The sequence below is a fragment of the Babjeviella inositovora genome, assembly GCF_001661335.1.
Source record: "Babjeviella inositovora NRRL Y-12698 unplaced genomic scaffold BABINscaffold_6, whole genome shotgun sequence".
Classification (NCBI taxonomy): Eukaryota; Fungi; Ascomycota; class Pichiomycetes; order Serinales; genus Babjeviella; species Babjeviella inositovora.
In genome coordinates this window covers 211569-224839 of record NW_017566843.1, presented here as the reverse complement: position 1 = coordinate 224839, position 13271 = coordinate 211569, and the positions used below count along the sequence as shown (strand labels likewise).

Here is a 13271-nt window from a genome sequence, read left to right as displayed (position 1 = left end):
TCTATCTAACCTCCTATGAGTACAGCCATGTTTTTTTCCCAGAGCGACGTGTACGGAAAAGAAATGGCAACGCGCAGTGCGCTTGCAGGGGTAGATGTATGCAGGACATGAATTTGCCTGCCAGATCGCGTCTGTGCAGGCAGCGCTATGCATGGTTGCTAGAGCGACCGGAGACTCGTGCCGCTTTTGGATGTTTTTGCGTTACGGCTGCGCATGTTTAGCTCTTCATTACCGCATCAGGAAGGTGGCTTCCGGGGATTGCGGCATCAAGGATATCTTCTTTCGGACGAGATGTTGACAGGCTGCCGCTAGGTGTGTGGGAGTGGAATAGGCAACGTTCATGGTTAAGCAACGATGCGTCGGCTGGAATTTATTCCAGGGTTGTTAATGAGCCTGCAGAGGTTTATACCTCTCTATATGGTTGTGCAGTTAACTTCTATGCGTCTAAGACGTATGGGCAGACTACCAATTAGACGTAGTGCGAGAGGCGTTTTAGAGATGCCCTGGAGCGGTTTCGTCAGCATACCGAAACAAGGCGTAGTAAGGTTGCGTAGAGCGCTAGCGTTGCTACGAAAGGTATTATCCGTGTTGCAGCTCAAAGGTCGGACGTACATCGTACCATGTAGCCCAAAGATCAGAAGTTCAGTTGATGGTCAAGGGACCGGTTGTCTTACAAGGGGAAACGACGTCAAGGCGGTGCAGTGTCTCGTTGGTGAATATACCGTTGTGTTTAAGATTATGCTATCGTTGTATCATCGTTATTTAACTGCCTGTAGAACTTATCTTTGTCATTATTATATTGTTTCATCGTGAGCCAATCCTAGTTCCATGGTTTGGACAGGCGCGGTTGAAAGATGGCACCACAATTCAATCCGTACGATCCTAAATGGTATATTTTCATTCGCCACATCAGGTCTTATCCCTACGAGGAGCTTGTATCCGGAACAATTTCTGGAGAAAATTTCCGGAGCGAGTCAGCGTACATGTTGTGTATCATCTTGACTGACCTCCTGTCTGTCAGGATGAAACCGAACATCGCCCTTTTGTGAGCGGTGGTCAGGAGAGATATTTAAGCCAGGCAGGGATTAAGGCAATTAGATTCTTAAAGCGGTAATATATGGCTATTCTGGGTGATGTACACACACGCTAAGTGCGCCTGCATGCATCCTGTGAGTGAAGGAATAGGAATATCCTCCTGCGACCGAGACTAGTCTCTGTCCTGATTGAACTACAATATATCGAATCAAATCTGTATTTAATTATCTGTTTATCTTAACTTCGCAATCGTGTCGATTTGAGGTGGATGGTATTAGTGAAATGTCATAATTATGGTCTCAAGCATTCATATGACTTTGAAAACTAAGAGCGAAAAGGAGGACAAAAGACTTTGCAGTACTAACGCGGTACACATCGCATGCACGCCAATGTTCCGTAAAACATGCTCCCTTGACGACCGTATGGTCTAGCTTTTTCTATAGCACCAACGGGCTAATCGCTAGGGGATCTGATGTCTCACGACATATGGCCGGTGAAGCGCCCTCCTCGTGGTTTTGCTTCTTTGCGCTAGGCCGAAGCTAGGTTTTTGGCCGGCATCTGTGGGCTTGCACCGACCTGGTTTCCGAACGATTTGGCACTACCGGTTAAACGAGATATACACTTGCTTTGCATCCTCTTTCGGCCAGTTGAGGAGGTTATGCATCATGCCAGGTCGCAGACGTTGGATTGATATGCACCGCAGGAAATGACGGATTCGTGCGTTTGCTGGACCCAAAGCGTCCTCCGAGTCCTCACTCGAATAAAGTATTTATTTGTTTGAGTATAGAGACAAAGGAAATGCGGCGCTTAAAGATGGCCAGTCTAGTCAGTTCTGCAGAAAATGAGATCGTAAATATTAACCTAACCACTGAAAGTTAATACGGGCTTTATATCATTTAAACCTGACGTAATCCCACACCTTCTACTCTACGCATTTAACTTTTCACAACTTCGAGTACTTGGCCAACGAGCCCTGGCCGTACATGTTCTTCAACTCCTCAGCAAAAAACGTTTTGCATGCCGATCTCTTCAACTTGAAGGTCGGGGTGTAAACTTCTCTTTCCACCGTCAACGGCTCGCGTTCGAAGAAGATGTTGTGGATCTTCTCGAACCCTGCCAAGCCCGCCAGCTTGACATCAGCATTCAACGCCTCCAAAACCTTGGTCTTGACTCTTAATTCATTCAACTTCGCCTCGATCTCCACTACGTGGGTCTCAGGATTCAACACCACATCAAAATTACGATGGAGAAACTTGGCCATAACGTGGGGGTCAAAACCCGCTACCGCCACCAAATACGTCTCCAAAGAGTCTCCATGCACGTACAACTGATTCACCAACGTGGTGTGGGATAAGTACTTGTTTTCAATCTTCTCTGGGGTCACATACTCGCCCTGGGCCAACTTGAAGAAGTTTTTGACTCTGTCAATGATGTACACCCTTCCGTGTTCGTCGAATCGGGCTACATCCCCTGTGCAGAAGAAACCATCCTTGTCAAAACACTCATCCGTCGCGTCCTTATTCTTGTAGTACCGCTTGAAGATCTGCGGCCCTCTTAAGAGCAATTCTCCCCTTGGCCCCTGTCTATCGCCGGCGGTGTAGCCCATCTGCGGCACGTCGCGAAGACGCATTTCGCCGGAGATTCCTGGTAACCCGCACGAGCCCGCGTCGCGTTCAAACGGATCGGACATGCACATAATACCGAAGGTCTCCGTCAAGCCGTATGCTTGCGCAAAGCCGACGTTCAACGCACTCTTGAAGAAGTTCATAGTGTCGTTGCTGATTGGAGCAGAGGCAGAGCACAAGAATTTTGTCTGGTCCAACCCCAACTGCTTCTTGAGCTGGGTCGTGAACGTTTCGCTGTATTGGCTGTTGTTCGCGAAGACCCCTTGGGTCTTGATATTGTGCAACCTCCGCGTGATGATATCGCGGGCCAAGGCTCTAAACACTTCGTTTTCGGAGTTAATCGTCGCTTCTTTGATTTCCGATTCGATCTTTGAAAACACACGTGGAACCGCCTCCAACGTGGTTGGTTTCAACGCCTTTAATTCTTCCACAAGCGTCAACGGGGAGGAGGCTACGGGGAACCCGAAACCTACTCCGATCGACAAATACGCGGAAACCACCCCCCTTTCATAGATATGTGCCAATGGCAAGAAGCACATTTCATGGCCCAGACCCTTCGGCACATCTGCCTGGGCCAAGTACATTGTGACACCACTGACGCCCATCTCGTGGTGCACTTCCACCCCCTTGGGGTTACCGGTGGTGCCAGAGGTGAAGGAAATGGTGTATAAATCGTCCGGGGTGGGCGGCCTCTCGGCTATTGGGTGCTGCGCGCCTGCAGCTTCGACATCTGCAAGTTCACACAACTCTATGCCCAACTCACATGCCTGCTGCGAGTAGTGCGCACGCTCCTGTGCGCTCAACGGGTCCATCGAAACCACTGCGAGGAGATATGGTAACGGCTTTTCGATCTGAATGTTGAAGAGCCCCTGAATCTTCTCCCTCGAGCATATGACAATCGGCGACTTTGTCAACTCCAAGATATAACGCGATGTGCCCTCGCCCAAGGTATCGTACAACGCTGTGTTGGTGAGCGAATATGATTGGCACGCCAAATCCGCAAGCAACCATTCTACACGGTTGCCCGAATACAAACTCACCACAAAGTCGTCAACGTTATGGATTGCCGTGCGGAATGGACTGTTACGCACCACGTGGAAGATTCCGGACCCCAAGTTACGCTTGCGCACGTCCACTTGCGCAAACGACTCCCACGAATAGAACGTGTCGTGCGCGTCGCGGAGAGTGTTGTCGAATAGCCGCTTGCCCATGCAGTCGTTATTCGGGTACATTGCGACTGCATTCACGAAGAGGTCGTGCAATGTCCGCAACGACGGGTGGATGTTGACGAAGAGCTGGTTCCCGTTATCAATGCAGAACTTGTTTCTGTAGGTGGCGGTGTAGCCAGTCTCCTGGCTGCCGGCGATCGGCGACGCTCTGAGGATCTCCTCTGGCTTAAAAGGCAACGACTCGATCAACTGCTGGATGTTGTCGCTGGAGGCAGGGAAGATGGACTTGGACATGTTTTATGAGGTGTAGACAGGTAAAGCATATAAAGAAACGGGCTGACCATATTGTACTTATAATAAAGGGCCGGGATTGGACGATTTAAGTCCGCGGGAGCTCGGGGGAAGGCGGGGAAAACCCCGTATGCATTATCGCTGGGTGCATTATCGCTCCATAATATACAGGATAGCGGGGGAGCGGGGATTGGGTGTTGATGGGGGAATTTGAGTATGATTCAAAGGTGGGGATGGCGTGTTATTATTTGTGGTTCATCTGTCTGAGGGTTGTTTTAGGAGCTTGGAGCATCTGTATATACCACAATTTTGTGGCGACACCATAGCTGGAAAAGGTGAAATCAGGGGAAGTAGCAAAAGCTTAAGGGTCATAGTAGGTCATTTATATGTGCACTTAAATATGGAAACCACCAGCCATGATAAAAAGTATTGCTATTTAGTCGATCCGCCTCTGAAAATACGGTGAATTCATCGGATTGAATTCCCTTCTGTTGACAGAGAATCCTGCCATTGCCTCTTATAATATCTTTCCTTGGCTGAACTGACTGCGTAAACATTTTATATAAGTCAGTTAGAGGATGTATGGACTATTTACCACAGGGTTTGTTATCCTCAACTTGCAATATACGAGACAGGAAAGTCTGTAAGCTAGATTACAAAAAAAAAAAACTATGCCGCAGCTTTGTAGCTAGGTACCAAATTGAACTCTGGATGTGCTGACAGAATTTACAACTTCCCGGCATTCTGTCTGAATAACGAACCCTCAATATACATCTCTCTCCACAGTCAATGATTTGACCTCGAGGTAAATGCTGTGTACCTTCTCGAAACCCGCCAAGCCAGCATCCTTGACGGCGAAGTGCAAGATCGTCAGTAGGTGGTTCACATCAAGCGAGACACCCCTACCCCCTTCGGGTTTCCAGTGGTCTCGGAAGTATAGGATAATTATATACTTTTCGGGAGAAACCCCACTCCTAGATGGAATGTCAGGGAATCTCATGTAATATACACTGAAAGACATGTAGAGTGGAAAAAAAAAGTCTGGGGTAAGCCACAATAGTGTAAGTCGGCAGGGGAGGAGAGCCACTTGTTGGCGCCGACCAGACTCGTTGTATTAGACGTTGCTCCCACGTAACATTTTTCAATCGGTATGACAGACGTGTTGCAGCTGGTACTACCCCGGGCATAAATGGTGAGCTACGTAAGAATTTGCCGAGGGTGTCCTGACGTGGCAGGAAATGCGGGGAACCGTCGGAAGAGGAAAGCTTAGCGAGCGAGAAATTGAGTGCAAAACAGGGGGAATACACCAAGTATCCTTGGTTCCGTTTGAGTTGGAGGTGCTTCTCTTTTCCATCTTATGATCAGATACTAGCAGAAACGTCCAAAACCCATTCCTCGTGCAAAAACCAAGTCTATAGGAGAAAGATACTGTCATATAAGCTTTTTTTATATCGAGGAATAGCTGAATCTCCTGGTGGGAAAATCGGCAAACTTCTACACATATATTTCGATACGTGACTATTAGAAAAACTTCCGGCTAGATTATGGTGTCTGGAGGACAATCCCGGGACTTTAGATATGCTTGATGTCCCTCTCTTCATCGTGAGATTCGGTGGAATCATCCTCGCGGGTCCCAAAGCTACCCTTCCAGCCATTCTCGATTAAATAGTTCTGGAATCGGATATCCTCCATCATCAAATCATCATCATCCAAGTGAGGAATACAGAAAAACGCTAATAAAACACCCATGAGCCCGACAATCGCTGCAATAATAAAGGTCCATTTTTTACCAAGATGAATCTGGATAGGAGTAAAGACCTTAGTCCCAACCACCGCACCCACCTTCCCGATAGCAGCCGAGAAACCATAACATGTCCCTCTGATTGGAGTGGCGTACGACTCAGACGAAGTCAACCCCATCATGTCACCTGGGCCCAAGTTACCGAAACTCAACATCAACCCGTAAAAGATAATAAACAATGGTACGATTTTCAGGATCTTATCGTAGGCACAACCAATGATCAACCCAAACACGATGTACCCGGAGAATCCAACCATCAATGTGTACTTGCGGCCAATACGATCACACAACCAGGCACCGACTATGACACCAGGCAAAGCAATGGAGCCCAACAACAAATTCCACTCAGCAATCGTTTCTAAATCATTGGTATCCTTGATAACAGAGGAAATAATAGTGGCGGAAAAGATACCGTTCGGGAAAGTGACGAAATCGTACAAGAACCAACAGCCACAAGTTCCCAAAAGGCGGACCCAGTAAAACTTGAGGACCAACCAGTAGGGAACGCGTTGCTTGGTGATAGCCGATTTTTTGTACAATTCCGAAGTGGCCATTCTCCACCGAAAGTAGAAAACGGAAATAGGCCACACCGCACCAATCCCAAACATCACTCTCCACAAGGTTTCATGATGGTTGACGCCCGTGATCTTGTTGACAATCAAGAAGATAATAAGCGCTAACGGGCCACCAAACGAAAGAGGTAAATTAGTCACAAGAACAAAGACACCGCCTCTTCTCTCAGTAGTTTCGTTGGCCGACTCTGATGCAGCGGTGGACGAGGCAGGGTACTCGGAGCCCACACCGAATCCGGTGATACCTCTCGCAACAGTAAGGAACCAAAACAATCCCAATTCGGATCCGTGGGCGCCGTGGGCACCGCTGCACAACACGGTACCAATGATGATCAATAGCGTGGCGGTCAAAATCGCAAATTTACGCCCGAGATAATCACAGGCCAAACCAGTTGTCACCTGACCCAAAACGGCACCCACAAGAAGGGCGTTGGACACCTGGGTAGACATACTGGCGGTGTAGGTTTTTTTATATTCAATGGCAAACACCTTGTTCAACATGGTCATCACGTTATTCTGGTAGCCGTCGGAAATCAAAGCGAACCCTGCGCAACAGATGGCAAGGTAGTCACTAATTTTCTTGTTTTCCCTTCTGTGTTTACGGGTGTCCGCATCATACACCACGTATTGGGGACCGTCGTCCGGTAAGCCTCTTTCATAGGAGTCGGAATCAGAGATTTCTCTGACACCAGCGTGGCTGAGAGACTTCCCAGGTGCCGCAGGGTGACGTTCGGAAGAGACGACGTTGATAGCGGTCTTGTCGATATCGCTCATTTTTTTTGGGGGCGTCAAGTATGGATAGTCGCTCCTCAGGAATAGGTGGATATTGCGTTGGCAGCGGATGGATGATGGATTCTCTTACAAGGTGCAGCTGTGAGAGTGATGTCTATTTATACTTTTTCTCTCCCCCGCCCACGTCGAGGAGAGAGAGGCCCTATGCACCCTTGCTTAATTCTCAACCCCCGCACGTACGCCAACTTGGCATGCACCTTGGCTATCGACGTGGAATGACTTACAGTGATAATAAACTGTCGGCTCCATGCATCTCTGGCCCCACGTGCATATGAATGACTGAGATTACAACGCCGCACCTAATGTTTCCCACTTAAGGTTTGCGCGATTAATCAAGCTTTCAGGCGTTGCGCGGGAAACTCTCTAGATTGCCGGTATCATGGACCATGGCGAGAGAAGATTAATTATAAATAGAAGGTTGATGGGCACAGAAGAAATAGTTGATAAATTAGATTCATCTCATGAAGTCGCATGTGGCTTTTGAAGCAGGGGCGTTGCATGGCCGAAACGTGTCCCGTTGTCCATTTCTACGTATGGCTCTACTCCTGCATATTTGCGGAAATGGTAAAACGCGATGCTCGAGTTAAAGTTGTTACTATAGTTTGTCATTAAGGCTCTTCGACTCGTCTGGATCCTTCCCCTCTTCCGGGGTGATAAAGCTTCCCCTTTGAATAGATGAATCTCAGGATCTCCGTTTCCGACTGTCATCCCGATAACACTCCTGCCAATGAGGAGGGATGTCATGTTTCGAGCGGCGGGGTTACCCTTGGGACGCTTCGGAGTGTGAATGCGTACTCCGAAGGATTATCATTCTTCGGAGTGTTCCCGAAAGAGCGGAAACGTTGCTCGCATAAACAATAAGGCTATTGACCGTTGAACTAGAAACGTGGGAAATCTCGTTTATAATTCCAGATCGAAGAATTCGTGAATTGAACGTACTGCAAATCTGCCCCCCACGTGGTAAGCTTACTCGCTGGACGGACTACGAATGGCATATGCTTCGGGGCAATTCTTCTATCAAAATGTGAGTCAGGATATCCCGAGACGATACCGAACTTGAATACATCTTATTTAAATGGCACACCCAGTAACCCATCATCAATAAACGGAGCACTGTTAAAGCTCTGTAGGTGAAAATAAATAGTATGAGTAGCAGATCTCTTATTGGCTACTCCTGACTTTTGCTCCTATCGTTTCAGCTCGACTGACTACCAGGAAAGAAGAGATCATCCAGTATCCTCATTTGAATATAAGGGTTTAGACTGTTAACAGGTTGGACTCGTGCAATCATGCTCATGTGTAAGGTTGTTTTTCGTGCAAAGTATAATTGGATATAGAAGAGAATAAGGCCGTGCCATGTTTTATACTAGCTGGCATACGCCCCCCAGATACTTACAGACCTTAGCCCCTCCCCCTCTTGGCTCAACAGATGAATGATCGGTTATTAAGTCCTTGGTGTATAAAAAATGAAGCACATTCTAAAACCGAGAGTGTAATGGAAAAGCCGCTGAAATATCATATGTATTTATAGAAAGCCGTGTACCGCTCAACTCAGCGCCATGTTAGATGCTATATACCCTGTATTCTATTATAGTTTGTCTAAAAGTCTTGACTCTTCAACCGTTCTACTCGGATTAATGAAATCCTTGGTTTTTCACCTTCTCTGCACCTGCTTTGGCACCTGAGGGATCGAGATAGGTGTACTCGTTCACCGGAACACAGTTTTCATCAACGTCGATCAACAAGGGGCTTCCAGTGGGGATGTTCAATCTTTGGATGTTTTCATTCGATACGTTGTACAAGTATTTGATCAAGGACCTGATTGTAGAGCCGTGAGCAACCACAAGAATACACTCGGCATCTTTTGTACCTAATAAATCTGGCCTGATAACCTCCTCAAAGTACGGTCTCACTCTTGTTTGCAAGACCATTTCCAACGATTCCCCTCGGGGCAACTCATCTTGGTCGACCCCCTTATATTTCGCCGTAGCAATTGTGGAGTACTTAAGAATCTCCGGGTCAGATACTCGAGCTTCAATAGCCCCGGCGCTCCCAGAGGATTCCGCCAACGGAGGCACACCGTCATATGAACGACGCCAGAACATGTACTTCTCAGGTCCAACCTCTTTCAACACCTGCGATTTATCCAACCCCTGAAGAGCACCATAGTGTCTTTCGTTCAACTTCCAGCTGCTGACAAACTTCGTCTCGTACCGGGCTGGGTTGGTGGTATAGTCCGGGAAGAGTGTGGAGGCAATGATATGAGCCGATTCTATGGATCTATCCAAAAAGGATGTGTAGATAGACACTGGATGGAGAGATGTCTTCTCCAAGATGAGCTTTCCGGCGTTTTCTGCTTCGATTTCCCCTCTATGTGATAAAGGAACGTCACACCACCCACAAAAGAGGTTTGAGTCGTTCCACTGCGATTCACCGTGACGGACAAGAATGAGCTTATGACTGGGCCTCGAGCTCACTGGGCGGAGGTGGTTATTTAACACAGAAACGTCTTGCATTGGAAAACACTTAATAATCAGCTAGATCAGTAGAACCCAAACTTGGAGTACTACGAGCTCATATTCTACTATCGATCAAGGATCCGCGGATAAAGCTTAGAGTGCAGGAGAAGTAGGCCGGGATGTGTTGAGCCGCATGCACTTCTCCGATGGCTCCATAAAGCAAAACGGTGGAAAAAGCACATACGTCCGACCGTTTCCGAGACGACATAAGGGATTGATCACAACAATGTCAGATTCTTTATAACTTTGCTCAAACTCTACGGTTATTTTACCACAAATCTATGCGTTAAAAAAGAAAAAGAAAAAAGCAAAAAAAAACAGTATAAATAAATAAGGGTAAGTGACAAGAAAACTGATTCCCGTTCACTTGTATATTATATATATCATTCTCGGGGGGTTTATATTCTCCTTCCTCCATCGCATGTTAAAGGGGAAAAAAAAGTGACAAAATGAGGGTCTAAAATGCAATTTCTCAGTACCTGAAAGAGAAAACCAAAACCCAAAATAAGACCGAGAAGACAGATGCCCGTCAAGGGGAAAGGTATAAGAAAAGGCGGCCAGGAAGATGGCACCGGCAAGAGTGAAAAAAAGTCACAACAGACTGGGTGAGTACGAAATCAATAGCGATCTTAATCAATAAGCACCAACCAAGGGGGCAAGATCACACAGCATCAAATGGGGGACGACGTTTATACAAGGACAAACTCAACGTTCTCCTTGGCGTAGTTGATAGCTCTGGTAGCATCATCGCCCTGCAAGCCATGCTTGACTCTAATGTGTCTGGACAAGGCGTCGCCTCTGCTGAAGGTTTTGGTCTTGTCGCAGATGATACATCTGAAGATCTTCTTCTTAGACGCATGGATCGTGTCCTGGTGTCTAATCAAGTCATATGGTCTAGAAAACTGCTTGAGGCAAGGCTGCTGCGTGGCAGGGTTTACCAACGTACACTGATGGCTCTCTGTGTCGTTGAAAACAGAGTCTGGAGATGCGGTGAAAGATGCTGGAGTGACGGGAGCCTGACCCTGAAGGGCAGTACCAATCTTGGCCAAAACTGGTGAAGAGTTCTTGGACAGGATTGGGGATGGCAACTGCTGTGTATTCTGGGACTTCAAAGTAGTGAAGGCGTAGTCGGTATGTGAAGTCTGAGTGGTGAAGGAAGACATCTCGTCAAGCACCATCTCATCGTCTTCATACTCGCCGGTGATGTTTGTCAAAGCGTCGTCGCTCGTGGCATATCCATCATCGTCGTCACGCATCTCTTCGTCGTCATCAAAGTACTTGTCCTCGTCATCGTCTTCGCAGTCACTTAACTCTTCGTCAAACAACTCCTTAGTGTCGCAGCAGCTGGACTCAACCTCATGAGGCCACACGAAGAGTGCCTCATCAGGCTGTGTCAAGCTGAAGCTCGTGACACTGTTGTTTTGGAACGAAAGTAGTTCCTCGGGGCACTTCAACAAGTTGGAGGTCTCCTCTGGATTGATGGTAGTGAACAACCCAGACTGCAAGACCTGAGGCTGGTTTATCACGTTTGGATCGGCGTACGTGTTGAATGGATTTACTCCGGCTCCCTCAGGAACATCGTAGTACTGCTGTGTCTGTTGTGGCTGGGATGGCGGCTGCTGGCTCAAGTAAGTCTGGAATTGCTCGACGGTGTTACTGTCGGACATGCTGTGTAAGAAGCTAGACCAGTTCACTGGAGTGGCAGGGGTGTTGGTGGTTTGCTGGGGGCTGTTTGGCGGGTTCGAGGTCACTGATGTTTGCGCAGGTACAAACTGCGAAGGAGGAGCAAACATGAATGAGTTCGACTTGGAGGCTGGGGTGCTGGCGTTGCACACTCCCCCCTTACTAAGGTGGGGAACGTGGTATAATTCATCTTCCATAATGTCCGTGAAGGTGCGGCCCAATTTTGGGAAACTAATAATGGAGGTTGTCATTGCAGGAACGGTGTTGGTATTAAACTGGATCCAGTTTAATAAACGGCTATCGTTTTGTAAGTCTTGTAAGAGTTGTTCGGGATGCAACGGGTATGGGCTTTTGTCTGGCTCTGGGTCGTAGAGGAGAAGTACTTCTTCAATCGAGAGATGATCAAGCGAAGTAAAGAATGAGTTGGTAAACTGATTACTTGGCTGCTCTGACAAAACGGGTTAGCAAAGAGGGGACTGGAAGTCTCTTGTTGTCTTCTTGCTGGTGTCTTTTTCTGTCTTTCTGAGATGAGTCAGGAAAGAACGGTGGATGGAGGAAAAAGACTCGGATGGGATAAACTAGCAAAAAAGTTGGGTGGCAAATAAAAGATATACGGGAATGTAATATATTCTGTTATTTATTATGTATGTTTAAACAAAGGACTTGGAGTTAGAGAAGGGAAAAGAAGAAAAAAGAATTTTCTGCAGCATGATTCTGGTGGCGTCAGCCCTCTTTTATATAAAAGCGCTCGAATCTGCTACACACATTTTGATCAGTGCGTTAAAGGGGCCGCAAGGTGCGAGAAAGCAAAAATAGTGCTCGTATGCATGCATTACACCAGAGAAAAGTACCCGTTTGCTGGGAGGGGGTGATGTGTCACCCGTCTATATACAGAGCGTGCAGTGGAGCGATGAGCAAACTCTACCCCTCCCTTGTCGTTCATGCAGGCTAAATTGGGTATTTGTAAGCTGGTCCGTTTCGTCAGCTGCGCGGGAGGGAGCGGAACCCTGTAGAAGCCTTTGGATGAATCGTAGCTCACACTATCTACAAATAATCCCCCCTGCCACAATAAGTCTAGGCTGTGCCGCCGTCCGTCCTTTTCCTCGAATTAAGGTTTAGTCTCTACCCCGACAAGCAAATGGCCACTGGGTTGCAATAAACGAGGAGTGCCGCCGACCCTTCGGTCGATGCAAAGACCCGTGGTATTAAAAAAAGAGAGTGACACTTAAGACAGCGACTGGACCATGTCTGCATTAATTCCGAGCTCTTTTGCTGGGAAAACAGGAGGCTTTCGTCTCTGGCACGGGTTCAACGTGGCAGGTTGTTTTGAATGAGATGTGATGTCTGAGTTGTTTGTCTCCGAACTTATGCAGGTGCGGCGCACCAGACGCATGCTGCGGTTCCATTGAATTTCTTTTTAGTCTGGGTGGCAAACTGCTTTTGGGATTTTCGGGGAGCCGTGCTCTATCCCAGGACGGAAAGTTCAACAGGTTACAATTAAAAATAGTATCGCACACATATCGAATCCCATGTGAGGAAAAACTGACCAATCTGGTCTATTCAAACGAGGCTGCAAGCACAAGGCGAAACCCCGGTAATTAAAAGGGGGCAGCCGTAGGCAGTTTAAGAACGATTACATTGAGGAGCCGTGCGCATTACTAATCACAATTTGCCACCCAAAACGTGAGCTTAGCGGATCCGGAACCGTACTGGGGTTCCGACACAATCCGTCACGCTAAGGTCAACAATTAGGCTACAGGCCACCGATAGGGACCGGTATCAGC

The 13271-nt window shown here is 47.5% G+C and overlaps 5 protein-coding genes across 5 annotated transcripts; 1 reads left to right on the top strand and 4 right to left on the bottom strand.

The window, feature by feature from the left end:
- The first annotated feature begins 23 nt into the window (after positions 1–23).
- On the top strand, positions 24–868 carry BABINDRAFT_135634 (uncharacterized protein). The gene has a single exon (XM_019127096.1). It carries the CDS (start codon positions 355–357, stop codon positions 811–813), a length of 459 nt encoding a protein of 152 aa, XP_018985099.1. The 5' UTR covers positions 24–354; the 3' UTR covers positions 814–868.
- A 952-nt stretch (positions 869–1820) lies between these two features.
- On the bottom strand, positions 1821–4160 carry BABINDRAFT_161470 (uncharacterized protein). The gene has a single exon (XM_019128821.1). It carries the CDS (start codon positions 4121–4123, stop codon positions 1979–1981), a length of 2145 nt encoding a protein of 714 aa, XP_018985098.1. The 5' UTR covers positions 4124–4160; the 3' UTR covers positions 1821–1978.
- Positions 4161–5560: 1400 nt separating this feature from the next.
- On the bottom strand, positions 5561–7451 carry GIT1 (Git1p). Its single transcript, XM_019128820.1, has one exon. It carries the CDS (start codon positions 7265–7267, stop codon positions 5693–5695), a length of 1575 nt encoding a protein of 524 aa, XP_018985097.1. The 5' UTR covers positions 7268–7451; the 3' UTR covers positions 5561–5692.
- A 1376-nt stretch (positions 7452–8827) lies between these two features.
- BABINDRAFT_161468 (2,3-bisphosphoglycerate-dependent phosphoglycerate mutase) lies at positions 8828–9846 on the bottom strand. The gene has a single exon (XM_019128819.1). It carries the CDS (start codon positions 9799–9801, stop codon positions 8920–8922), a length of 882 nt encoding a protein of 293 aa, XP_018985096.1. The 5' UTR covers positions 9802–9846; the 3' UTR covers positions 8828–8919.
- A 221-nt stretch (positions 9847–10067) lies between these two features.
- RPN4 (stress-regulated transcription factor) lies at positions 10068–12225 on the bottom strand. The gene has a single exon (XM_019127095.1). The coding sequence runs from the start codon at positions 11736–11738 to the stop codon at positions 10494–10496; it is 1245 nt and encodes a 414-aa protein (XP_018985095.1). The 5' UTR covers positions 11739–12225; the 3' UTR covers positions 10068–10493.
- Between the last annotated feature and the right edge of the window lie 1046 nt (positions 12226–13271).

Coding starts and splice junctions, on each gene's coding strand:
- BABINDRAFT_135634 (XM_019127096.1), top strand. CDS start 355: ATGCGTCGGCTGGAATTTATTCCAGGGTTGTTAATGAGCCTGCAGAGG.
- BABINDRAFT_161470 (XM_019128821.1), bottom strand. CDS start 4,123: ATGTCCAAGTCCATCTTCCCTGCCTCCAGCGACAACATCCAGCAGTTG.
- GIT1 (XM_019128820.1), bottom strand. CDS start 7,267: ATGAGCGATATCGACAAGACCGCTATCAACGTCGTCTCTTCCGAACGT.
- BABINDRAFT_161468 (XM_019128819.1), bottom strand. CDS start 9,801: ATGCAAGACGTTTCTGTGTTAAATAACCACCTCCGCCCAGTGAGCTCG.
- RPN4 (XM_019127095.1), bottom strand. CDS start 11,738: ATGACAACCTCCATTATTAGTTTCCCAAAATTGGGCCGCACCTTCACG.